The sequence below is a fragment of the Rhipicephalus microplus genome, unplaced genomic scaffold (assembly GCF_043290135.1).
Source record: "Rhipicephalus microplus isolate Deutch F79 unplaced genomic scaffold, USDA_Rmic scaffold_21, whole genome shotgun sequence".
Lineage (NCBI taxonomy): Eukaryota > Metazoa > Arthropoda > Arachnida > Ixodida > Ixodidae > Rhipicephalus > Rhipicephalus microplus.
In genome coordinates this window covers 6037381-6062862 of record NW_027464594.1, presented here as the reverse complement: position 1 = coordinate 6062862, position 25482 = coordinate 6037381, and the positions used below count along the sequence as shown (strand labels likewise).

General features: G+C 43.6%; 1 protein-coding gene across 2 annotated transcripts in view; it reads right to left on the bottom strand.

The window, feature by feature from the left end:
- Positions 1–25482, bottom strand: part of LOC119169979 (clustered mitochondria protein homolog) — a 94891-nt gene that overhangs the window by 31700 nt on the left and 37709 nt on the right. For both annotated transcript variants that reach the window (XM_037420996.2, XM_037420987.2), the window contains exons 11-22: positions 23863–23980; positions 17408–17605; positions 17244–17284; positions 17074–17128; positions 15273–15351; positions 14313–14418; positions 11221–11311; positions 10816–10960; positions 10074–10136; positions 9630–9688; positions 4900–4977; positions 484–554 (exon numbers count right to left, since the gene is read on the bottom strand). In XM_037420996.2, the coding sequence (XP_037276893.2) occupies positions 484–554; positions 4900–4977; positions 9630–9688; positions 10074–10136; positions 10816–10960; positions 11221–11311; positions 14313–14418; positions 15273–15351; positions 17074–17128; positions 17244–17284; positions 17408–17605; positions 23863–23980 (1104 nt within the window). The remainder of the gene's footprint in view (positions 1–483; positions 555–4899; positions 4978–9629; positions 9689–10073; positions 10137–10815; positions 10961–11220; positions 11312–14312; positions 14419–15272; positions 15352–17073; positions 17129–17243; positions 17285–17407; positions 17606–23862; positions 23981–25482) is intronic.

The window sequence follows — 25482 nt, the reverse complement described above, 5'->3', positions numbered from 1 at the left end:
TTTAGCCTCGATACTGTTCATACCAAGGCCAGGTTTGAAATTAATACCCATAGAAACTTCCAAGACAACCCAACATGACGAGTAATGGAGATTTGTCGGGTTTAACGTCCCAAAACCACGATATGATTATGAGAGACGCCGTAGTGGAGGGCTCCGGAAATTTTGACCACCTGGGGTTCTTTAACCTGCACCCAAATCTGAGCACATGTGCCTACAACATTTCCGTCTCTATCAACATGACGAGGTAGGAGACATAAAATTTGACGAGAATTCGGAAAGAACTGCGCAATATTTCATATGTCGCTGTTCCATTTATACAGAGCTTGTGACAGATGTTGCATGAGCATAAAGAAGGGGTCCGACCATGAAAATTAGTAGCAGATAATGGCAGCTATTGGCATCAGAAACACATTCCATAATATTACATGGCTGCAGCAGGTTGTTCAAATGCCCACACTGAACATGCGTTTTGCAGTTACTCACCGATTGTGCATAGCTTCACTGAGTGTAATTCCATCGATGGGAGAGCAGGAGTGTTCCACGCAGTCTTTCACCTGAGAAAACATGAGATAGACAAAGTTGCAAGTGAATACCTCTATCAGATAAAGCAATAACTGCAACCTTTAGCGCACGTAAGTCTATAGCATAAAAGTGATAATCCATGGCAGCTTCAGCAGGCCAGGCAAACAGACTGGGAAGTAACCTGCCCTAAAAACTGGAATGATAGGTCGAATGGAAAAAAATACAAAAAATAAATGCGATGAAAATCAGACCCTTGTCATATATACCAGTCATTGGCAGAAAAAAGAGCCTCCACTGCCATTGCGAGCATCAGCAGCGGCGCCGTCGGGCAAGGTTAAGCAAGGCGGACAGTGTACTAGCAACGCCATTTCGCTTCGGTTATCTTTTGTCAGTCTGCTGTCTTCTTTTTTCTATTTCCTTGAGAAACGAGTGATAGTCAGCAGCTTATGATAGGCTTTAAGAAAAAAGTTATCGCGCATGCTCAGGCGCACGGCAACCTGGCGTCACAATGGGAATTCGGTGCATTGAAGAAAAGCGTCCAATACTGGAGGAGCCACAAGCAGTGCATCACATCCTGCAACAAGCAAAAAAAAAAAAAAAAAAACACTCCGTTTCATGGATTAACTGCACTGCACCCAGAACAGGAAACGCTACTTGCCGAATTCCTCGGCTAGCTGTGTGCAAGGTCGCTACTCGTAAAAGCGGAGTGCATCCGCATGAAGGTTATCGAGATAGCGTACTACTCTGGGCTCACGAGGACTAACTCAAGAACTCACCATCGTGGGTGCGCCAATTTATGAACCAGAAGGGCTTTGCGCTGAGGCGGCGTACGTCCGTGTGCCAAAAACTTTCTAAAGATTTCGATAACAAGCTGGTCGAGTATCAGCGCTTTGTCTTAGGGCTTAGTAGACAGCATTGCTACATGATGGGACACATGAGCAACGCTGACGAAACTTCGGTCCGGTTTGATATGCTCTCGAACCGGATTGTGACCGCTAAAGAATCCAAGCAAGTGAAACTCTGGACAATGGGCAACGAGCATTCGCAATTTACAGTGATGCTCGCGTGAACAGCCGATGGAAAGAAGCTGCCCCTTTATATCATTTTTCAAGAGAAAAGGGCTACCAAAAGAACACTTTCCCCAAGATGTTATCATGAGAGCGAACGAAAAAGGGTTCATGAATGAGTCCCTCATCATGCTTGAATGGATCTGGCTTGGTGTGCAATCGGCGACCCGATGCGCTTTTTCAGTGGCTGAGCATGTTGGTGCTCGACCCATTTCGAGGCTACTTCACGACCGATGTAAAAGTGCTCTGTCCCATGGAAAAATAGACCTTGTCGTGATACCTGGGGGACTAACATCAATGCTCCAGCCACTGGATGTAGTGCTCAATAAATCCGCTGAAAGATCGCGTGCGCGAGCTCTACAATGAGTGGATGCTGGGCGACAATCTCAAGACCCCCGCTGGCTGCCTATGACATCCACCGCTTGTGGCTGGGTGTCATTAGCATAGAAATCTCCTCCAAAAGAGGTGGTGCGCAAGTCTTTCGGCATATGCTGCATCAGCAACCCATTGGACGGAATTGGATACGATGCACTCTAGAGAAAAACAGATGTCAAACTCAAGTTTGGACAAGTCTGAGTGACAGCGCTAGTGGCCTTGGGGCGTTTAACTACACAAGATTAGTGTCGGAATAAAAAGAAATGTCACCACAGTGCAGCTGGGTGTGTCGCATATTTATCTAGCTAGAGGTCTGCCACGATACTTTCCAATATATAAAAATTTCTTTTTCGGAGATTAAAAGTTGGGGGGTCAACCTATATTCCCATTTTTACGGCAACTAGCTACAAAGCCCACCAGTGAATGTTACGAAGAGATGTAAAACTTCTTTAAATAAATAAATAAAATATGATAAATATTCACATACATATAATGGTTGAAATTTCAGCCAATTTGAAAGGATTCACCATAGAAAAGTTAAGGGGGGACATGGTTCTTAGGGCTCTCGTTTATTTTTGAACCAAGTGTGACTGACAGAAGTTGGCATGCATACTTACTTTGTTCTCCGGATTCTAAAAATGTAGTTATTTTTTTCTGTAGCTTCATTAGTTAATTAAATAATCAAGATAACAATTTCTATTGTTTTTACCTTAATAGAAAATGACCACCTGTCAAAAATTTATAAATAACATAGAGATTGACAGTAGAAAGCATAAGACATGCAACATAAGAAGCACTTTTTTGAATGGGTCATTATTTCTTACTTTACAGAACACTAAACTTCACAGCCCTGAATGTGGCCATTGTGTGGTCACACAAAAGACTAGTTTGAAAAACTTGCATCAAAAGAAATCAAAATCTGCTTCCTATGTTGTGCGCTCCAAACATATAGCTGCAAAATAAAATATTCTGCTATCTGAAATAGTTTCAGATATATTGCAGTAATTTTCATGCAGGGTGTACAAAATTGCCATTTTGAGAAAATGAAGAAAACAAAGAATCCTAACATTGTTAACTGTAAAAATGTATGCACTTATATTTACATAGCCATTGACATATAAATGAATGCTAGAAAGCCTAAGGAGTGCAATGCTGCAAGCTGATCGAAAACTGAACGAGTACTTCTCGAATTACAGCACAGTAAAGTTCATTGCATGTAACCAAATACAGAAATTTTTACATTAAAATAAAAAAATTGAAGCTGCCCATTAAATATAGGCTCCCAGCATTGTTTTTTGGCCACATTTAGCTACATTGTGCAAAAAAAAATTACAGCTCTAGTTGTCCTAGATCCGCTTTTACCGAATAAGCAAAAGGAAGTGGTCAAAATCTGTGCTTCGAGAATAATGCTGTTAAAACTTAATTTCGCCATTCCGAGGGAAAAATATCATGGCACACATACTTTTAGTCAGTTAATATGCACCAGGAATGTGATAGGACTGATTGTTTGTACGAGCGTGTCGTTTCTTCTAGTCCTGTAGCAAGTTGTCGCCGTGTGCTCGTCTGCCGCGAAGCCGCTTATCAGTTCGGTGACTGTACTGACAGCGATGTGCGACACATGTGCGTGCGTCATCCACGATCAGTCGAATAACGCGGCGATGTTTTCCGGCTTGTCCAGAATAAGTTACCCATAAGTGTCGCGAACCAAAGTTGCTCCCTCGCTCATCAATTCTGAAGCTACACGAGTGCCCAGGTGGTAGTTTTCTTTTCACGTAAGACTGCCGCATTTTCGAGCGGAGATCGCGACAACGTAGCGAAAACTCCGTTAAAAGCAGTCTACCTGTTGCCAGTAGCCTCCATTACGAGGGCCCCGAGCATGTTCACTGCGAACGGATTGACTTTCTGTTGTTGGTCGACGCGCGACGTACTCCACTCTGACGACCCGTCGCACAGTTCAAGGTCCTTTCGTCAGGCGGGGGGAACCACAACATCGGCCGGTTTAGCGATAAGACTGCACTTCCGTTCAGTCACTACGAAGATTGATATCTCTGGTAGCTTCACTTCTGCTATTTACTTGCCGTCCTCTAACTAATGAGGTTGCAAAACACAGCCGCTCTCAGTAACGTTGTCGGCAACCTACGGGCTCGTACGTGAGTTAGGCCTACACCGGTGACTCGGCGACCGCGTCGAGTTCGTTATCCTCGTTGTCCTGAGCCATAGCGGGGATCTTTCTGAAGTTCACAGCGAACGAACCATCGCCAAACCCGCTTCACAAATTACTGTAGCACGAAACTTCTTTACTGCCGCAAGCAGTCAGTAGCACCATGATGAAATGGCGCATGTCCGTGCGCATCACCATGGTGAAGCAGACACCGAAAGCGCCCCTTGGCCAATCGGATGCCTAAATTCGGTCACGTGCCCCAAGCAGCCAATTGAATCGCGCGCTAGTGCTTCTCGGTGACGCGTTTTTGCTAAAAAACCAATGAGCAAGGTGAGCCAGCGATGGCGGGAAATTGAAGATGAAGAACGACCCTTCCAAACGAGACTAAGATGAACACGATAGCTTGTGTGTTACGGCAACAGTTTGGCGCGGAAAAAGCGCGATTTTAGCGTCCATTTGCGCTCACATTCATCTCACAGGGATGTCATAAATTGATTTTGCGCCAGAAACAATGACGCGAGAAACTAGAAACTTTTCAGATAAGTGCAAAAATAGGCGCAGATTTCGGAAATGTCAACTTCAAAAAGTAGATTTTTTTTTTTGCGATTTCTGGCCTTCTAAGACCCGTGTCCCCCCTTACGAGTGCTGCCATAGACACAAGAGAAAGAATGCAAGCAACACAAAAAACTTGTCAGTAGTGTGTTTGTGTTGTCAATAAACAACCTCACACCATGCAACACTTTATAAAACGAGGTGTTTCTCTTTAGTACTCACAAAAGCGGGTAGTTGGTCGGCAACCAAAAAGTCTGCTGCCTCAATGACTAGACGCTGCTGCTTTTTCAGCTGCTCCTCCTGCAAAGGAAATGAGGTGCAAAACATTTTGAAGGTATGGGCATCCTGTATCTGCACACTGGGGAGGAATAATACATTGAGAGATAAAGAAAAACTTTGATGGCCAAAGTTTTTTTAACCCTTTAATGCCTGAATTACGAAACCGCCGAAGAAAAAATATGAATTTTTCGTTTTTGAGCATGATATATAAACCTTTACTTAACTCTGCAGTTAATTTGTCCGAAATGCAACTTTAATGCATACTTTTAGGTATGTCGCCAATTGGTGACAGCAGGCAGTCAAGCCAGTATGTGGCTCAATACAGAGATATGTTCAAAGTCGAACCTTGAAAAGGCAATCCTTGCTTGTGTCATCAGGCAATAGCTTGTAGTCACTTGTTTAAATGCAAGTTTGGCTACATTGTTTCCACAACGATCATGTGACATCAGTGTCTGTGACTGAGTGGGAACCCTAGACTATGCCTGCTATCATAGCAGATTTCTTGGGAGTCGAAAGTGACATAAATGTGGTGGTGCCCAGAAACTGATCTAGATTGTCACGAGGCAGAGCTAGTTTTTTGTTACGACGTTTCTGCATCCTAAAAGATTGCTTTGCTCAATAATGTTAACCATGAAGGCAACACCGAAAATTCCTTTAAACATTCAATAAAACCAAGGACAGCGCCACACTAAAAAATGAGTAGCTATCTAATGTGGAATTCCCTGCTGTTCTTAACAGACCTTTAGGAGCTTGCTCCTTCTGCTGGGAGGTTGTCTCTTGTTATGCCGGTGTGTACGCTAGTGCTCATTGCTCCTGCTAGAGGCGCACCGCCACTCGCTCCATTCTCGGTGCGAGTTATAGTTTGGTAGGAGACCGCTAGGTGGCCGCTCCTATATATAGCGCTCGCTCTCGGCGTGCTTCCCTTCTCTTTCGCCAGACACCACTCAGTGCGCGTCGATACCGCTACACACTATGAACACCGCAGGAACCAAGGAGGTGGCACGGAGGGCTCACAATGCGGCTGCAGTGAAGGCTCGCCTGTCAGGACCCTTCTCGAACTTTCAACTACATCTTATTTTTCAAGATCCTCTGGCTTTGTACTTTATGGATCACAAATCCATTACACTAAAAAGAAAAACGTTCCTCCAAGCTTATGTTAATGCTGCATCAGTATGTATATATCTGTAGATAGTATAGTTAAACCCGGATATAACGAAATTGATAAATTCCCAGAAAAATTTATTATAAAGAGAATTTCGTTACATGCAGGTTCCGTGCGAAAATTTGGAAAATAAACGTGCAAATCAAACAAGAGGGGGACTGAAGGCAGATTTAACCTAAAACACTTACTTTACAGTAAAAAAAAACTGCTTTATTATTGAGATAGCAATTATATAGACACTCTCGACGGGTTTTTGCCGTCGCCGTCATGTTTCGTAACAAGTCCAAATTGATAACATGCCCCCCACGCATCGTAACTTTCACAAGCGGGTAAAAGCGCGCGACCGCTGCTAAAGCAGAGATCAAATGAGTCGACCCTTCCCTCTCGCCTGGAAAGTGCATAAGATAACATCTCCTGCGTGTTAGAACTGCCATCGAATGCTCAAGCAGAAAGTAAACCACCAGTCTTGAACAAGCATGAAACAACGCAGGGAGGGAAGGGGGAATCGCTCGAGTAGCATACATGAACTTTTTTTAAGGGCGGTCGCGATCGCTGGGGCGCTTGCTATATCGGTGAGTATCAGCGCAGTTTAAACGCGAAGGGACAGTGTGAAAAGAGCACTTCTCCCTGGAGCGGCCGTACTTGCTCATACCAGTGTTTTGTAGGAGTTCCGCGACATCTGCTCAAGAAGAGTTGGCTGCCAGCCTTACTTTTTATAACATTGCAATTTTTTTTGCTATCGCATTTCGTTGCATTGCATTCAACACGCCGTCCTGTTGCCAAAACTATTCGGCTAATCGCGAAAGCTACCAGCCTGCGAACTCGCAGTGTGGCGCAAGACGAAAGCGCGTGATGAGTCTACCTCCGAAGGTACGTCGTCACCGTGGTCTCTGATAGAGTTTTCATCAGTGCCTAATCTGACATCCACTTGGTGGTGACAACGCGGTTTTCCGAAATTAAAGAAAGAAAAGTCACAGTTTCAATGCAAAAGCAACAACTTAGAATGTAATGCTGAGAACGGCAAGCACATTGAAACATAACGCACAAATAATGCACGAAAACAACATACACAGGCCGAGAGCAAAATAACAACATTTACCGCTCGAAACTTAACGCGCTGTTTAAACAAAAACGAAGCACGAAACGTAACCACAGGTACAGATATGAGTGCGAACTAAAATTTGCCCCAGTCATAACTTCGCTGTGTTTTAAGAGCGTACTTTTTTCGCAAATGGCGCCTGTCCAGTGGGCGAAGTGAACTTTCTGTGCCCGGCAACTAAACACAATCGCACCAGTCAAAGTTGAAGGTGCGCGATTCACCTCACCGAAGGATAAGCGTGCGCGCACAAGCATCTACCCCCAATTCGCGAGGCACAGTACGCGTGGGAGACAAACGCGCGTTGGCGCATCGTGACGAGCTGGGCGCTAAGCCCGGGCGTTTTTTTTTCATTTCCACGAGTTTTCAGATATATATGGATACGTATACACACACAATAAATGACGGCGGCAGCAGGGGTGCCAGCAAAAAACTGGCAGTGACTGTCCATATAATTGCTATCGCAATAATAAAAAAAGCAAAGCTGAACGTTGTCAGGAGCCACACCATGTGCATGGCGTCGAAAACAAAGAGCAGTATTTATTCGGTAAAGCGCCCTTCATATGAAACATGGCCCCACATATGTGATGCTTACTAAAAGCGTGGCACTGCCAACGCGCAAATGTAGTTTTTTTTAAATTTTGGTTCGGAGGGGGAGGGGGGGGGGGCACGCCTCCACATGCACTCGTGGCGGCGAGAACAGTGGCAATGCCGGCTCGTAGGGTGCAAGCTCGCCTGCCCGCTTTGGGCTCTCCTGCAATCAATAACGAGCGCTCACTTGCGCCTGGTGTGCCGTGCACCCTGCTGCCGCTTTGGCCTTCGTGCATGCTGGTATAAAAGTGCCAAAATGCGGAGCGAAATTCCTAGATTGGCCGTGGGGAAAATTCGTTATATCAACGTTGCCTTCCACTGTTACTTTGTTATATAGAGGTCGTAAATACATGTGCTTTTATAGAGCAACGGCGGGGAATAGAAAAACTTCGTTATAACGAGGAATTCCTTATATGAAGGTTCATTATATGCAGGTTTAACTGTCCGTTGATATGTAATTAATAAATATTGTGTGTATAACGTGTATATACAATCACACCACGACAACTCTTGTGTCACGTCTTTATATGATGATTGAGCATATGTACAGAGGATTCACGGTTTACCAGATTCAACCTCTGGAGCAAGCTCCATCATTATTCACTTCGTGGATATACGGGAATTTTTTTTTCATTGCACTGTATGTTTTAGACATGCACTTGGTTCATGTATCACATCTTCAGCTCCATCCTCACTGCTTGATGAAGGCACTCATGCTTGTGCATGATGATCAGAATAGATATCGTCATCTTTGCTATCACTATGACAGGTTTTGTAACTTTTATCATCTGGTGGATGTTTATCCATTTTATGAAAAAATAGTATTTTTTTCCATAAATAGGTGAACGTCCATCACTTATCAATAAAAAAAATATTAACTTGTCGTACCAACACTCACCACTTACTGCCTTAAATTCCAGATGTCGCAAATTCGCGACATACCATAAAGGTGAGGATCGTGCAACAAAAAATGTACTTCAGAATAATGTAACGTGTTATGTGCAGCCCCTTCCTTGGATGAGTTCACACTAAATTTTTTATACAAAATTGAACTTTAGTAACTCGGACAAAAAAAAAGAAAAAGAACAAAGACACGAGAGTTGCTACACGCGCTTCACACACATCAGCTACAAAACATTTGGTTTTAGCTTAGAATACCTTACAAAAGATGGTACTAAATGTCTCATGCTGAAAAGTACGTTTGCCACGAATACGTGACAGCTGGAATTGAAAGCAGCAGCAAGCGTTTTGGGACAAGTGTAGTTGGCATTTTTTTGGTCTGTTGCGAATTTGCGACACCCGGCAATAAGAGATTAATGTCAACTCAAAGTTCAGCGATGCAAGATTAACTGAAACTTGCCCTACCAAGATGCTGCCAGCGCGATGCACAGGACCGCACAGACAATGTGCTTCATAACTCCATACTTATTGCATTAAGTCCAAATTAACACCTAAGAAATCATAAAGACTAAGATCAGTCAATGATCAGATCTGATCGATAATATATAAATTACTGGGAGCACTTCATGCAAACAGCATAATTTTTATGCAACGATACAGTTGCCAGGATGTCAAAAAAAAGTTAAGAATGCTGTCACACTAATTGCTCACAAGCACAGCATTGAGCTAAAATTTGATAATATTCTGCAGTCATGCACAAGTGACACGACTTTATAAGCAAGTGCTACATATGAAGGTGCTAATATCGATGTGGTATGTGCATGAGCCAGAGCACATGAGGGCAGTTTTTTTTTTTTTCCTTCTACAGGCAAAACAATGAATGGGCACAAGAATAGAAGAGAAAAACAAATCATGATCACTTACATCACCAGCGTGCTTTACTCCAGGAGAGAACACGTCAGGGTTGAACCGGATGTCAAACTCTGCATAGAGGAATGAAAAACAACTGATCAGCCTCCCTCACGCTAAGAACTGATAGTACCCTTGCTTACACTCGCACCAGAAACATGCTCAGAAGGACATACTAAATTGATACCACTGGAAGAACTGCGTCATGCCAGCAAAACTACTGCCTTCGAGGAAAATGAATTAAAAAAGAAATAACGTATATATACAGGCATTAGTGTGTGCAAATGTTAATACGACAAACACCAATGACCAGTTTGATTTAATGTTCACGTTTCTAAGGAGGCCTACGTGGCCTGCATTCAATCTCGTGACCAAGTGTTTGCTAGCGTAAAGCTAGAAAAGCATACTGCACCAGTTATTTGTGCGTCACGAGAAATCACACCGACGTGAGACTCTCACCTGTATCCTTCAGGGAGCCAACGCCCCGAGCAGCCTTGACTATCACATCTTTCTGACTCTCAGCTGCAAAGAACGAGAGAAGCACACAGCCGAGAATGAGCAAGAGTCGCACTCACACCAAGCAAGATTTCGGGCTCCATTCTTAAGTGCCCACAAATCACTGCCTTTGCTTAATTATAGCTATCATGTGCAGGGCCCACTTTCCAAAACTCCGCTATGGTAGGCTACAAGCAAACTCCGGTGGAGGCCTTCAGATTAATTTGAGTTTAACCTGAAGCTACCAGCACATGAGTGCTGTTGGTCATCACTGCCATCAGAATGTGGCTATTATGGCTAGGAAATCGTATCTCAAACTATGGTTAGTTGTAAAGCCACCACGGCACACACTAATCATTGTGGACAGTCATAGAATGATCGCAACCTTTCCCACTTTCTTGTTTACTGTTGTAAAGGTCAACATCAAGTTGCACCCGACAGATTTCTGAACATGCCGATAGCATGCAAACATACGTGACCAAGACATGAAGCTTCCGTACAGAGTTTGTGTTAAGTTTTCATTGTTGACTTATCATGAATGTCCTTTTTATGAACATTTTGTCCTTTTATTAAGGATACAAACAGCCCCCTCAAATAGAACAAACCACACAAGAAGAACGGCTTGTTTATACATTACTATGGTCTAATACCAAGTGCAGTGAAACCTTGTAGATGACTGGAATGAGGCAGAATATAAATGCTTTACCGTCGGACAACACGCCATTTGTGCCATGACTATCTCCGTTTCTTAGCCGTTCTGGTGACTTCCTGATCTCCCCTGGCATTAGAGGTGCCTCCGACATGTCCTTGTCCTTAGAGTCTTCCTCGGGGGACCCTTCCTTGGAGTTATCCTGAAACATGCGAGGCGATTCAACAAGCGGTTAGAGTTTCGTCACATTGGTCTTTTTCAATCGGCACCTAAATTTACGTTCATGGGCAAGTGTTACATTTTACCCATGTTGGAATGCAGCTGTCGTGACAGTAACAAAACATTGCAGCTGCAAAGCTACTATGGTGGGTTGTGTACTTAAGGCTGTTCTTTTGGCAAGGAAACAGTTCATGCACCTAGTACAACAAAGATGCAAAGCGAGATAACTAGTGACCCACAAACCTTTGCCTCTTCCCCGTCCTTGGTAAGCTGCTTTTTTTCGAGGCTTCGCAAGTGGAAGGCGGCAAGCTTCATGAACAGCATGTACCGAGCACTGCAAAGACGAGAAGCAGTATTGCTTAATCAATAGGCACGTGCGAATATTCAAGCACTTCGAATACTTGAGCAATCATTACAGTATTTGTATTTAAGTATTCGAAATATATTAGTAAACAAAGCACATGTAACACCCTGTAAAACATGTTTCACTGCAGTGGAGAAATGCTATACTGTGAATGCTAGGCTTGTGCAAATAGTGAATTTTAGGTTCCAAGCAAATTTGAAGGGAATAGTGATCTTGACCGAATAATTTCAAATTGAATTAGAATGATATGTATGACATATAAAAAAAGAGAATATTTATCATAACCTCACTAACTTGCGCAATATTTCTTTTGAATTGAAATAGGAGCTGTATGCAAATGCCATTTTTTTTTTGTTCAGAGGAGGTCCAAACAACCTCGAGTGGTAGTTTTGGCAAGATGCGAGTGATAACCTGTAAGATACTTGACATTCTAAAATATATTATACTTGGAGCATATAAGCCATCATAACAAGCTTAATAAAATGAATTGATTTGAGGGTAACATGCTCCTTTGAAGGGTCCCTGCAACACTTTTTCAAGTAGCCATGGAGCCAGTAAACAAACATGCTTGTTGCCTCACAAATTTACCACCGCAAAGTTTCTAGAATCTGTTCAGTATGAGTGGAGTTCCAAGAATTTGTCGCACGCTGCAATTGCGTTCTCTCTTCTCGTCCCGACAAAATAGCTGGAAGCTAAGCAAGAAGGAATGGCATGGGGTAAGAAAATACGTCGCACGCACCTCGCGACCTTGAGCACCTTTTTTCCCCTTCGAATACGTGACTTTTCAGTGCGATCACACATGTACATGTAGACAAGCGGCAGCATCTTGCAGTGGCCTCGGTAACGACGAGTGCGCCATGCTCAAATCAGCCAATGGCTGTGACCAGAGCAGTATATTAACTTCTTGGCTGGGACAAGTGATTTTTGAGCTTGTAATGTCATTAGCCTAGGGAAGAAAGCAATTTTTAGCTTTGAAAATTTATTGAAATACAGCCCGCTTGCTGCGCTATATTCGTCTCGTGTGTTCTAGGTAGACTCAACTACCGATCGGCAGCGTTTTCTGACTATGCTCAGTAAATGTTGCAGGACCCATTTAAATTTAAAAGAGGGCTTTGCGGCAAAACAAATTTTCCATGGCAAGGTGCTTTCACGGTTTAACACCTATACATTGCAGTTAAACCACCCTTACAAGCAGTTGCATGCGGATTAATATTTATTCGTTCATTGCAAATAATTAAAAAATATTCGATAATTTAAATTTGAATCGAAGCATTCGAATATTCGTACAAGCCTAATGAATACACATATCTATGTGCAATCCACACTTAGGAACATTTTACCATCAAATCGCTTGTTCGTTTTCTTTTTAATGTTAGCAAGCTTGTTACACTGGCTTACATGCTCCGAGTATGGTAAATTTTAAAAGAATGAAAAAAAAAAAAACATTCCTAAGATTAGTTGGATTATGACAAATATGCCCATGTTGGTTTACATGACGTATCTACACTCAAACCTCATTATAACGTAACGGGATATAATGAAATAATGGATATAACAAAGTAAATGAAGTTCCCCTTGAAAAGCTCCATTGAGAACAATGCATTTTAAACCTCGTTGTAGCTAAGTAAAATTGACTGGTAAATGAATATAACAAACTAAATTAGTCTATCAAAAAAAAAAAAAAATGACCGTAGTGTGTTAAGTATATTATTTTCTGTGGAGTTTAACGCTCATTCGGTGTGGCTCTGTGGTGCAAAGCACTCACAACGGCAACGACTGTGCCTCCGCTGCTACCATGGCTGCTAGCCTCTGCACCAAGAAAGGAGGGCTCTCCACGACAGCTTTCTTTTATTTTTCCTCCTTCTCCTTAGCGGCCTTGAAAAAAGAAGGTTCTCTACGTGCAGAGACAGAAAAGAGAGAAGCGTGGCACAGGTGCGTCGCAGATCAGCATTTTAGAAAAAGAAAACAATCCACCACAGTCTTTCCTTTCCTTTTCTTCTTTGCCTTCTTCGTGCGCAGCGTTGAGAGGTGCCGCCGCGGAATCGGGCATGGTGCTGAGAGCATTTTGAGTGCGCGGTATGTTCAACATTAACCGTCGCAAGTGCTTGTGCGTTCGAATTACAGGGCGTTTTCGCCCATTGGAATACACAAAGCTTTGACGGGACCTCAGCGTGAGTTCGAATTACCCGAAACTTAGAATTAATGAGATTCGACTGAGTTTATTTTCCGTGGCACGCGTAGTCGCATAGCGGTACATCGGGCCGCAAGGCGGTTTCCTTTTTTGCATGCTTATAGGTGTGTGCCCATCTGAGCATACATTGCCACAAACTGTTATAATCGATATAACAAAATAATTGTGGCTCTTCTTCAACTTCGTTATAACGAGTTTTGAGTGTACTATTCAAATCCAGTTCTAAATTATTCGGCCAAATCCATATACACTTCGAATTTGATTCAAACCTCAAATTTACCATACGCACAAGCCTACAAATTGCAGGTATATAACCGCCGATGTAACATTTACGATTTTCGTGCAAATCTCTGCTGACCTGAAAAAAACTAGCAAGGGCAAAATACTACTGGCAAGAAAAACAGGGTGAACCAGACAAACCAAACGGAACAGTGTGTACAGAAACAATTTGAATAAGACCCAATCTCAATTAGAGCGTCAAAGTGAATGCAAATCAACGAGCAAGTACAAACAACATCAGGCACAACGCTGTCCTTGGTAATGCTAGCATGGCGCATTGTAAAGCGGTGCACTGGCACACAACCCAACCAAATATGAAACTGATAACGAAATATTATAACAGCCACACTTTAATGCCAAAGAGTAAGTTAAATAAAGAGTACATATTTCAGAGTACTCAGTGGATGTTTCACCTTTGTGTTTAACTGTCACTCTGACGAGGCAGCATGCATAACACAAAGTGCCACGCTATAACGCAAGATGCCTCGTCAGCACACTTACTCGACAAAGGCATCGATCAGCTCCTGTCGTAGGCAACACAGCTTGTGCTTGTGTTCCCGTGGGTAGCCCGCTGCTCTCGACTCCTTGCACAGTTCCACACCATCCACTGAAAAACAGAGGCACAGAGAAAGAAATTTACCACAAAATAACGTAGAACTAGTACCGTCCAAACAGTGGGAGCTGTTATTTCCCAAAGCGCGAGATGCATCACCGGTGAACTACACTCGAACCTCGATGAAACGAACACGAATCTAATGAATTGTCGGTTATAACAATGTTACATATTTTTGCGCACATAACCTGCCCCTGCATACAATCTGCACCTCAACTCTCAGCTCCCCGAGAAAGAAAAGAAAAAATCTTTGCGCATTGCCTGCACATTTGATATACAGAAAAGGCTGTACAAAATACTGCTGAAGCAGTAGAGAGCCCTTGTCGCTTCAAGAAGCGGTTCAGCCATCCGCAGCTCGCACGGGATCCGCGAGGTAGGCCATCTCAGTCCATATGGCGTGACCCCTACTTCTCACATCTTCGAACTTTACTAGCTGCACGTCCGGCTCAGGGTAGGCACCGGTCTTGGCGCCACGAAAGAACCTACAATCGCAGTGTGCAACTTGTGGGCTTTTTTTTTCCATTGGCGCATACATGACTCTGTATATCATGCTATCTTCCCGCTTCTTGATTCCCAAATTCCTGGGCAACGGCGATAGCAATCCTTTAAATATATAGAGTCGAGTGTGTTTTTAAATACACACTGTGCCATAAATGTGAGACTAGCTTCAATGAAAGATTGGCAAGAAGCTTTGGTTCAATATTTTCAGATTCAAAGGCCCTTTTGAAATATAGTTTGGTGATGTGATGCAACACACTATCTCTTCAGTTCGTGCTGCCTCCTGCACAGCCTGGAGATTTACCCCCGGCCAAATGCCCACACAAACAGCGCTAGACGAGGCAACTCACAAATGAGATAGTTGACATCGGGAGGGAACGTTCGTAGCAGGTCCAGGATGTAGTGCCTGTTGTCATTGCCAGTGATGCCCTGAAAGGGGACAGAGTGTCGCACTTGATGAAGAAAGCTGCAGCCAGTTGATATAGCATTAAAGGCATTTCCTCTGGCTATAAATAACACAAAAAAGCAGAAGCGTCGCTCACATTCAAATGAATGTACTACAATTGAACCCCGCTACAACAAACGCCACTTCAACGAAATTTTCACTACAGCGAAAAATTCATGATTTTCTGTCAGCAGTCCATAGGAGTCAATGCATAAATATTGTCGCCAAAACAAACACTTTTTCTTCGATCGTTCTGCTTCAACGAAATTTTACGATGAAATTCCAGACTCTGACACTTATAGCTATGCAATAAACCCAATATTTAACATTTTGATGCATCTTCAGAGCCTTAAAATGCATCAACGAAGTCTAAAACACTCGTTGGCACCACCAGAAACCGCCTCTATATCGCCGCTGTTCAGCAAGCATGGGCGTCGCCATTGCTCGATAGTGATTGCAATGAGACTGTCCTGCTTTTGTTCTGCCACTGGCTTGCTCTTGAGCCGCAGACGATCCAAAGCTGAAGCTCAGTCGCTCAGTTCACGGTTTCCTTCTCACAGCTGCTGGGTGCAACCGCGGCGCGATGCCTTTTCCGATTCCAATGCTTATCACTATGTTCACGCTCGGCCAGTGTGGCAACTAATTAGAGCGACTGTTTGTCCACATTATCAACAAAATCAGCTAGCTGCGAGTGATGGATGATAAGAACGGCATAGAATAAATGCAAAAGTCGCCACTCCACGATACCCTGCCTCCATCTCAGCGTTGTCGGATACTTTTGACGGCAGACAGCTGCTGGTGTTAACGTGTTAATGCAACTGTTTGGCTCGTTCACGAAAGCAGTTGTAGGCGTTGTTTCAGCGTGCTTTTCACCATGGTCTCGCTATGCATGGGTCAGAATCACGACATGACGCTGCTGGGAAAGAATAGGAAGCAGCGGACATTTTTTGAATTTTGAGAATAAACGTTTCTTTGTTTAGCTAGCTCAGATCAGCGAATTTTTTTTTATTTCACTACAACGAAATTTTTTTTATGCCCCCGTCAGTTTCATTGTAGCGGGGTTCGACTGTACCATGAAAAACACACTCGGAGAGCTTTGATTCCACAGAAACTAGGCCTAAATTAGGGCAATGACTTGACAGGTCATGCCGGATGCTGTGAAACTGTTTAGTACATGTTTAATTTTTCAAACTAAGTAGTAGTCCGACGTTCACCAATGAACTGGTATGCAGAGACCTTTGCAACACCCTAATTTTACTATCATACAATTGCTTCGTCACACCTCGGCTGCCCCGACCACAGGATGTCACCCAACACAGAAAGACGATGTCCAAAGATGAGAATTATCCTTAGGAAAGCTAAGCTAATGAAACTACTTCAATTTTCATTGAAAAGCATAGCTAGTTAGCACGTTAGCCAATCAAGGATGACAATATATTTAAATGTAAACCATTGAGATGCACAATTTGCCCTTTTGTACCCAGTTATAATGTGACACACCAGATTGCTTTAATGGCTGTCAGGCTACATTCTCATGCAAGGCAGTTTGATAAACTCATAGTGGTGTAGTCATTTATGCAAAGGAAAAGCTACCTGCAACAGATTTCTAGTCATTCTTTGCAAGAGTAAAAAAGAACAACCCTCTCGTTACATCAGGACAATATTGGCCCTTTTGTGCAGCGTCCAAATCGAATGGGACCACTCACCTTGCACTCAACAGAGGAGCACAGCTCCACTTCTTCACCCTTCTCATTGATCACACTGTGCATAAGAGTGTAAGCAAACACCAGTAAGTAGTCATTTTCGTTCAGAATACTGTGCAGTGCAAAATCATGCACAAGGAAAGATCTTATCACATCCGGCCAAGCAAGCTCACCTGTGAGGCAGTATTTTCAGCGCACTTCCAGCCTTTTTCAACTGCAAAAAGATACACATCAAGGCTTGGAAAGTTGTGCATTCATTCAATTCACAAAAAAGTCAAAAATAAAAAATGATTGAAGCAGGTTGTTCAAGAAAAGCAACGCATCAAAGTAAACTGACCAGCTCCAGGTAGTCTGGATGTGTGACGACTGTCTTGCCGAAGTCCACTGACCCGTAAACGACCGACTGGTCTTGCTCTCGCTCCAGGATGCCCGGGATGATGGACTGTGCCGTGACCCGGTAGCCCCGATAGTCCACCACCACCGTGCCCAGCGTGCACAGGCCGTCCACGTCCACAGCTGCATACGCTCGCACACCCTGTACCCAAAAACATCTAAGCATTAGAAGTATGGTTGTGCGGATGTAGAATTTTAAGGTTCAAAGTGAAAAGTGCTTTTGGTTGAGTAATACCAAATTGAATTCTAATGGTATATACATCACATATTATAACGAAAAAGAGGCATACCTGTCATGACCAAACTAACTTGCACAATATGTTCAAGAATTGAAACAAGGCCTGTGCAAATGCCCTTTTTTTTTTGCTTCGAAGGAACTGGAAACAACTTTGAATAGTAGCAGGATTTGACTTTTGGTAGAATGAAAGTGATAGCCTGTGAAATTATGCTGAGGTTTGAAATTTGATATAATACTTAAAGCATATAAGTTGGCATAACGAGCTTTTACATTGGCAAAGTGAATCAATGTAAGGGTACTATGTTCATTTAGCCTTGAAGTGGGGCTTTGCGGTGTAGGGTCTCGAATTGGCGAGCGAGCGCCACGCCACGCTCCTGGAGTGAACAAACACAGCAGACGCGGTCGGTACAAACCAAACAACATACTTTTATTTAACTACTTTTAGATATCATCCGCTGAATTATTATACATCAGTGATCAACACGCTAAGACATCCTTACACAATACTCCAAAACATGACAAACACAATACCACACCCAAGGCAGCGTTGCCAACGCTTGACTTACCACGAGGGCCCCTGATGCGCAATCCGCGGTGCCACGCACCGGGGACCCACGCTAGAGACAACTGTTCGCAGCAACCGCCACGCGCTGAAGAGCTAAACAACCTTACACAAAATTAACATACACTCAAACAACATAACACAAGAGCACACAAAAGGTGGCGACGCCAACGCTTCACTCAACACGTGGGCTTATGGCAGGCGGCCCGCGGTGCCGTTCACGGCACACCCACTGCAAGAGACAACCTCCGGCGCCTGACGCCACCAGCCGAAGAGACTCGCTCAACTCTCTCGCCCGCCACCAAGGCTTGCCTTCCTCCAGAGGTCACCGCCGGCACTACCACTCAACCAACCATGATTATGATAGTGGTGATCACCGCTCGCTAACACAACGCCATTTGTCGCTCAATAATCGTCACCCCCAAAATACGGCTTCTGTGCAAGACAGATGCTCCACGCGGCGCAAACAACTTTACAGGGGGTGTCAGCACCCCCCTAGCTGCACTGCTAATTTTCCCTGAACATGTGCTTTCACGGCTTCGCACCATTACTGCAGTGAAAGCACATTTAGAGGATGTCACATGCAAACTAATATACGTTTCTTTGTTCGTCCCGATTAATTAGAAAGTTTCGATTATTTAAGTTAAATTAACAGCGAATTCGAGTACTGCATTATTTGTTTGCACAATTCGTACAAGCCAATATTCGCACAAGCCTAATTAAAAGGGCATCACAAATCAATGACACAATGTAACAATGAAAAAAATCTGACAGCACGCACATGGCCACTAAAGAGAAATGCTTAAATCAGTTTGTAGCGGCTTCCGATTTGTAGCGGTAACCTTTGTAGCAGTAACCGATTTATCGAGTTTTATATAGTTAGGTAAAGGACCATAACTGTAATAGGTTGTCCATTACTGCGTAAAATTATGCTTGTGCGAATAGTGAATTTCAGATTCTAATAGTTTCCAATCGAATTCGAATAGTATATGCAGTCGACGTCCGATTGCAGGTGCGACCAGCAGCACCATGCTGCTGCTGCCGTACCCTCAAAACCCCAATGGCCGCGATCTAGAGCATGCCAATATGTTGCCAGCCGCAGCTTTGTCAAACCTGTGGTCAAACCTTGCTGCGTTAGTTCATGTGTTGTTCTGTCAGCTCTACGGCAGATTGTGTGCTGCTGTTCACCATCTGCAGCATTCGCATTTCCCAATCTTCAGCAGCCACCGCGTTTCTAGCTGTTTGGCGCTGCACTTTTTGTCAAGCGAATTCGCAGAGACAACCGCCTCGCCCAGAGTGGACAGCGTGTGTCACAAACTTTTGTCCCCGAATGTTGCCTTCGACGATCTGCGTGCTACAGGTGTTTAGATTCCAGCCGAGATAATCTTTGAAAGTTTTGCAGACGCTGACAAAGACCTCGAGCTGCGTACAGAATTGACTGATGACGAAATCATTCGTCAAGTTACGGAGGATTCCGACACCGATATGAAGAGCTGCGCCTATACAGCCAACGAGCTCGGAGTTAACGAGCGCACTGATGATACTGTCGTCAGTGCACAGCGACAGCATGATATTAGCTGAAATTGAGGCAGACATCATCGCGAGAAGTAGAATGCCATGCAAAACAAAATAAGTGACTTCTTTTGCGCCAAAGTGTTGACCATTGGGGTAGCGCTGGCTATGTCAGATTTTTTCCATCTTTTTTACAGAGAAAAAGCCTTTTTTTTTTAGAGCCATTTAAACAATGCATTGGCTAGATTGGAACGAGAATCTTGCACAACTACTGTGACCCTTTCTGTCAGGGAAAAATACCCGTTAAGGGGGACGCGGCTTTGGGATCGTGAAAAATGGCAAAAAAATTGATTTTTTGAAACTCAAGTGTTCAGTTTCTGGAACCCTTTTTCTATCTGGTTCCAAAATATCTACACTGAAAACCGCGCAGAAGTGCTTCTGAAAATTTATTTCACCCACCTAGGTAGCAAAACTTTTTCTGGAAATGGCGAGGAAACGGCGATTTAAAAAAAATTATAGCTTCGCGATGCTTGGGCTGGCAGCCGGCTTCTTGGGCACATCGGAAAGAGCATTTCTCCGTGTAACTTTCCCGCCTCAGCTGGCTCCTCCCTTTAACAACAAGCGAGCAAAAAGCAAATGTTTGAAGGTCGTTTTGAGGCCCTTGATTGGTCGTGGCCGCCATGTTGCCTCAGCTCGCCTCGCCATTGGCCCGATGCTCGCCCCGGGAGATCGTCGTCTGCTGCTTGTGCGTCGCGAGGACATGGCTCTCGAAAATCGCCAGTTTTTCGTGACGTGTTCACGGCTTGATAATCACTTAAGATATAACTACGCTTTAGTTACGAGCAGTAAGCGGATGCGCCATCAGGTTACTACGAGCGGGAGCGCAGTCTACGAGCACCGCGCGTCATCGGAGTTGTCTTTAGCCCTAACTCCGCCGACAGCGAGACTGCGGGCAGGAACGACGCGCTAGCGCATTTGTGGTGACGTGCTTTTTCGCAAGCAACGATGCTGAAAGTGGCGGCACGATCTGATTACTACGAGTGGCCGCACCGGATGCACGATCAGATTACTACGAGTGGGCGCGCAACGGTCTACGAGTGCGGCGCGTCATCGGAGTCGGCTTTAGGCCCAACTCCGCTGACAGCGTGACTGCGGGCAGGAACGAAGCGCAAGCGCACTCTTGGCGACGTGCTTCTTCACAAGGAATGTATCGCATCACTCGCTAGCTCCTCTGAATCACGTACGGGCATTTTACGCATCGCAGCACAGTCAAGCTCGTCACCACCCCCCCTCCTTTCACTGCCAAGAATCGCTCGGAACAGCGGCTAGCAGTTTCGGGCATCGTCATTCGAAAATGCGATGCCAAGTGCAGTGCGTGCCGATTTTTCGTCTTCGTAGTCACACATTTCGCGCATCATCATCGACCGCCGCCGGCAAGTGCATTACGCGCCGGCTGCACTGTCCACGCGGCCGCGCACCCCACGGTCATATGAAGCGCTGTCAATAAGCTTTTGTGATGCGATTCAGACGTGCTTGGAGCCGTGCTTGATATCGCCACGAACATCTACGAATGTTCCGAGGTTAATGAATTGCTGTAGATTAGAGTTTCCACAACCGGCTGTATGATGATGCGTTTCACAGCTAGAGCGGCGAAAGAGTATGTATGAATCAGGGGCACGAATTTTTATATGCCCGTTTCGTGTCATTAATTATACTGCTAGAAATTCCCGTGCCACCAGTCTTCTGCCCATAACTTTGTTATTTAGAAAGAAGGCATAGGCCGTCATCGTGTGATCCATTTTTCTGATGCAATAAACCTCTCTCCAAATAAAGAAAAGTTCAGTGAATATTTGTAATCAAGTACTTAATTACGATAACTACAACTTCAGCACAAAAAAGTATGTGTAATGATTTCAGTATATGGTTTTATTCAATTACAATCTTTTCTGTCATACCTATCACACCACTCCTTCATACAAAGAACTTGGTTCGAAATCCATACTTGTTCTTTGTAAATCATGAAAAGGAGTAAATCATGAAAAGAAGTCAAATATCACAAGACAAACCTGAGATCACAATTTTTAGGTGTCTTAGAGATGTAAAGAAAAGTTGAAACTTTAAACGCAGTTTTTTCAATACTGTTTTTTTTTTCTTTTACATTATGCTCAGCCCCTCGACACGGTTCAATGAAGAAATAATTTGTTTCTCGTAAAGCATTTGTGGTATCGCTTCAAAATTTTTATGGAAGCACTGTGAGGTTTTTCTTAGTGTCTGTGCCAATTTTCATCAATATCCAACTAGAAACAAAAAAGTTCATTGAAAAAAGCCTGTCGAAAACTTTGACAGGCTTTTTCTCACAAGTGTGTTTTGGACATTGTGCACTGCTTGTGGAGAGTAGCACGGGAGTGACTAGACCGATTTTGGTTCCGTTTTTTTTTTCCTGAATCCCTGAACACTGCTTGTGGGTACAGCAATCTTCAATTTCTGTTTTATGGCCCTGTTATTTTTCTAGACGATGATTTGTCCATGCCACTGTTTCTGACAATGTGTGTCGGCAGCGATGATGATATCTAAAAAAAAAGAGAGAACTTATTAAAAAATTCTGAGAGTGTCATTCCCTGTAGCTTTCTTTTGAGTAAAGATCAACACCATTCGCAGCTTCCTGGCATATTTTGTTGCAGCGCTAGGCTTTCCACGAGCAGACCATGTAATTGGATCGTGCAGCATTATGTAACTTGAGAACTACTGAAGCTATCATGGTGAAACTGCACATTTCCCTATTCGAGACACTTATGAGTATGCATGCCAAATTTCATTGCTGTAGGTTAACAAATAAAATAGTTTTTTTTTCAATGCCACTTCCCCCCTTGCATAAATGGGTTTCGCGTGGATTCGTGTTTATGGATTGCCCGATTTTCCACACTTTCGTGGTCCTTTGAGGTTCCGGGAAGTCTGATGTCGACTGTATGACGTATTATATAGAAAAATTAACTTGTTTTTCATGACTCCACTATACTGCACAATGTATACATATATACAGATTTATAATTAGGACAAGACATGTGCAAATGTCATTATTTTGGTTCAAAGAAAGAGGAAGCAACCTTAAATAGTAGCAGGATTTGATTTTCAGTAAAATGCAAGCCATAACCAAGTGATTATAAAATTTACAACACTTATAGCATAAAAGTGGGTATAAGAAGCTTTCAAATTAATAAAGGAAGAATAGATCTGAAGGTAAAATCTTCATTTAACCGCACTGTGCAACTTCACAGCAGTGAGGATTTTGCCTGGAAAAGTGCATTCACAGTGCAGCATCCCTCCACTGCAATGAAACCACTTTTACAGAGAGTTATATGCAGACTAAAATACATCTATTCGTTCATTTCGAATAGTTAGAAAATTCCAATGACTTAAGTTCGAACCGAAGCGAAGTAGAATACGTTATTTTCATTCAAATACATTAATATTCATTCGAATATTCAAAGTGCTCGAATATTCACACAAGACTGGATAAAATGAAAGCCAGACCATTTGACGAATCTCGTGGCATTACCTCTCTGCTTTTATGCCAATGTGATGGCGCAATATTTCGAAGAATTCTCTTAAACTTTGGCCATTGTTGCATGGTAAATGTTCTTGAAGATGGCCAACATTTGTCAGCTCTAAAATAAAGTGCTGTTAAAATTTCACTGGGCATGATTGATATGTGAGGTTAAAAGTCCCAAAAAATCCATATGATGAGAGACGCCATAGTGGAGGGCTCCAGAAGTTTTGACCTCCTGGGGCTCTCTAACGTGCACCCAAATCTGAGCACACGGGTCTACAGCATTTTCGCCTCTTTCGAAAATGTAGCCACTGCAGCCGGGATTCGATCTTGCGACCTACCTCAGGGTCAGCAGCCTTGGCCACTAGACCACTGCAGCGGGGCAATTCACTGGGCTCGAGAATATTACCCCAAAATACAAGTCTTTGCAGGGAGCCAGAACGGTCATTTACTGGCAATGTTGCCTGCCATGTTTCTGGCGCTTTTATGCATAGCTGCAATATCTGTGCTGTTGGGGATTTGTGGGTATACTCTGCTTACCTGCAGGTCATTGCACGGTGCCGCAAAGGCTGCTGCGTCGCCACCTAGTTCCTTGTAGTGGTCTCGCACATCGAAGCCCAGGCTGAAGAAGATGTTATTCCAGATGAACATCTGCATCCTGCAAGGACGCAAGTGAGTGCCCAGTGAAGGTACTGCATGGAGACTGTGTGACACGCGTCAATGGCTGATGAGGTGTGCACCTGTAAATGCAAATGCTGGCTCACCTCAAAATGATGTGAGAGCTCAAGTAACCAAGGAGATGTGCACACAAAAGCAGCATCTTACAATACAGTGAAATCTCGTTAATGTGAACTCTTAATTTTGATGCCCTGGTCCCAGCACATCACTGAGTACTCCCATGAGGGGAAAACCCGATAATTCGAAAGTGTTGGTATCCGGTACGACCAAATCGAACTAGGAGCCCATGGTTTTTATCACTCCACACAGAAGTCAGCCAAGGTTGATCACAATGTCTTGTGAAAACCAAATGCAACCAAATTTACTAGAAATGTGAAACAACAAAACAGCAGCATTTGGCAATGAAAATTCGGATGCAGCTAAAGCCCTTAAGCAAGCTGCAAACGATCACAGAGTCTCAACAGAACGCGAGCAAATGCAAATCAGTCATTATTACTTTTAAGATGATTGCGTTGACTATGCCATGTAAATAAACATGAATTGGAGCAAAAATAGCACTATATATTTCACATCAAAGCACACTGCTCACTTAAATGCATGTCTGCACTTATTTCTGGTGTACGATTGACCGATCACTTCATTCTCTTCACTGTTCGAGCTCCTTGAACTGGACTTACGAAGTCATCTGCCACAGATGCGTAACAGTGCCTAATCCACAATAACGAGTCTTGAGGTGACTCGTTTGGGTTTTGCCCACACAGTGTGGCACAATGTCTATTTATTCTAGTGCTACCTGCTAATTTGGACAACTGTTCAGTCGCCTTCAAATTCAAAACAAGCTTCTTACAGTATTGTGACACAGCCCAAGCAACGAGCAATGATAAAGAGAGGGGGAGAGGGGGATGAGGTAGAACAGAAAATTTCATATATACCGCGCACGGAGTTTTCTTATGCTTACCTAGAGAAAAAAGCTGGTGTTGTGAGCTGTTGGACGCATTTGAATGCTGGGATATGCGAGCTCTGAATTAGGCTTAGATTTGTACCGTTCACGAGGAGACCGAACACCTCGAAGATGTGTCTGGCTTCAACGCATTCCGTTCGACAAAATGATTGATTTTGTACAGACAGAGCACGTAGTAAGCTATTTCTTTAAAATTGCACAACAAGACAAGTTTTATTTAGCATTGGAAACTTTTGTGTCTATGTTTCTTTGGCGCCCATGACAAACAACGTCACCATGCAGCTCCTCGCATAATGTGAGCAGTGCATTCTGCTGTAGCTCGTGCGAAAGCACAAGCAGTCGAAAAAAAGCGATTGTTTTCAATTTGGGAAATAATCTGCTCGTGCACATTTTTTTTCTCTCTTCATTTCCAACTATTCCCGCGATAACGAAAGTCCCACTACAACGAACTTTTTTTGATCCCCGTGAATTTCGTTGTGGCGTAGTTTGAATATACAGAGCGCCCGCTTATAACGAACCTG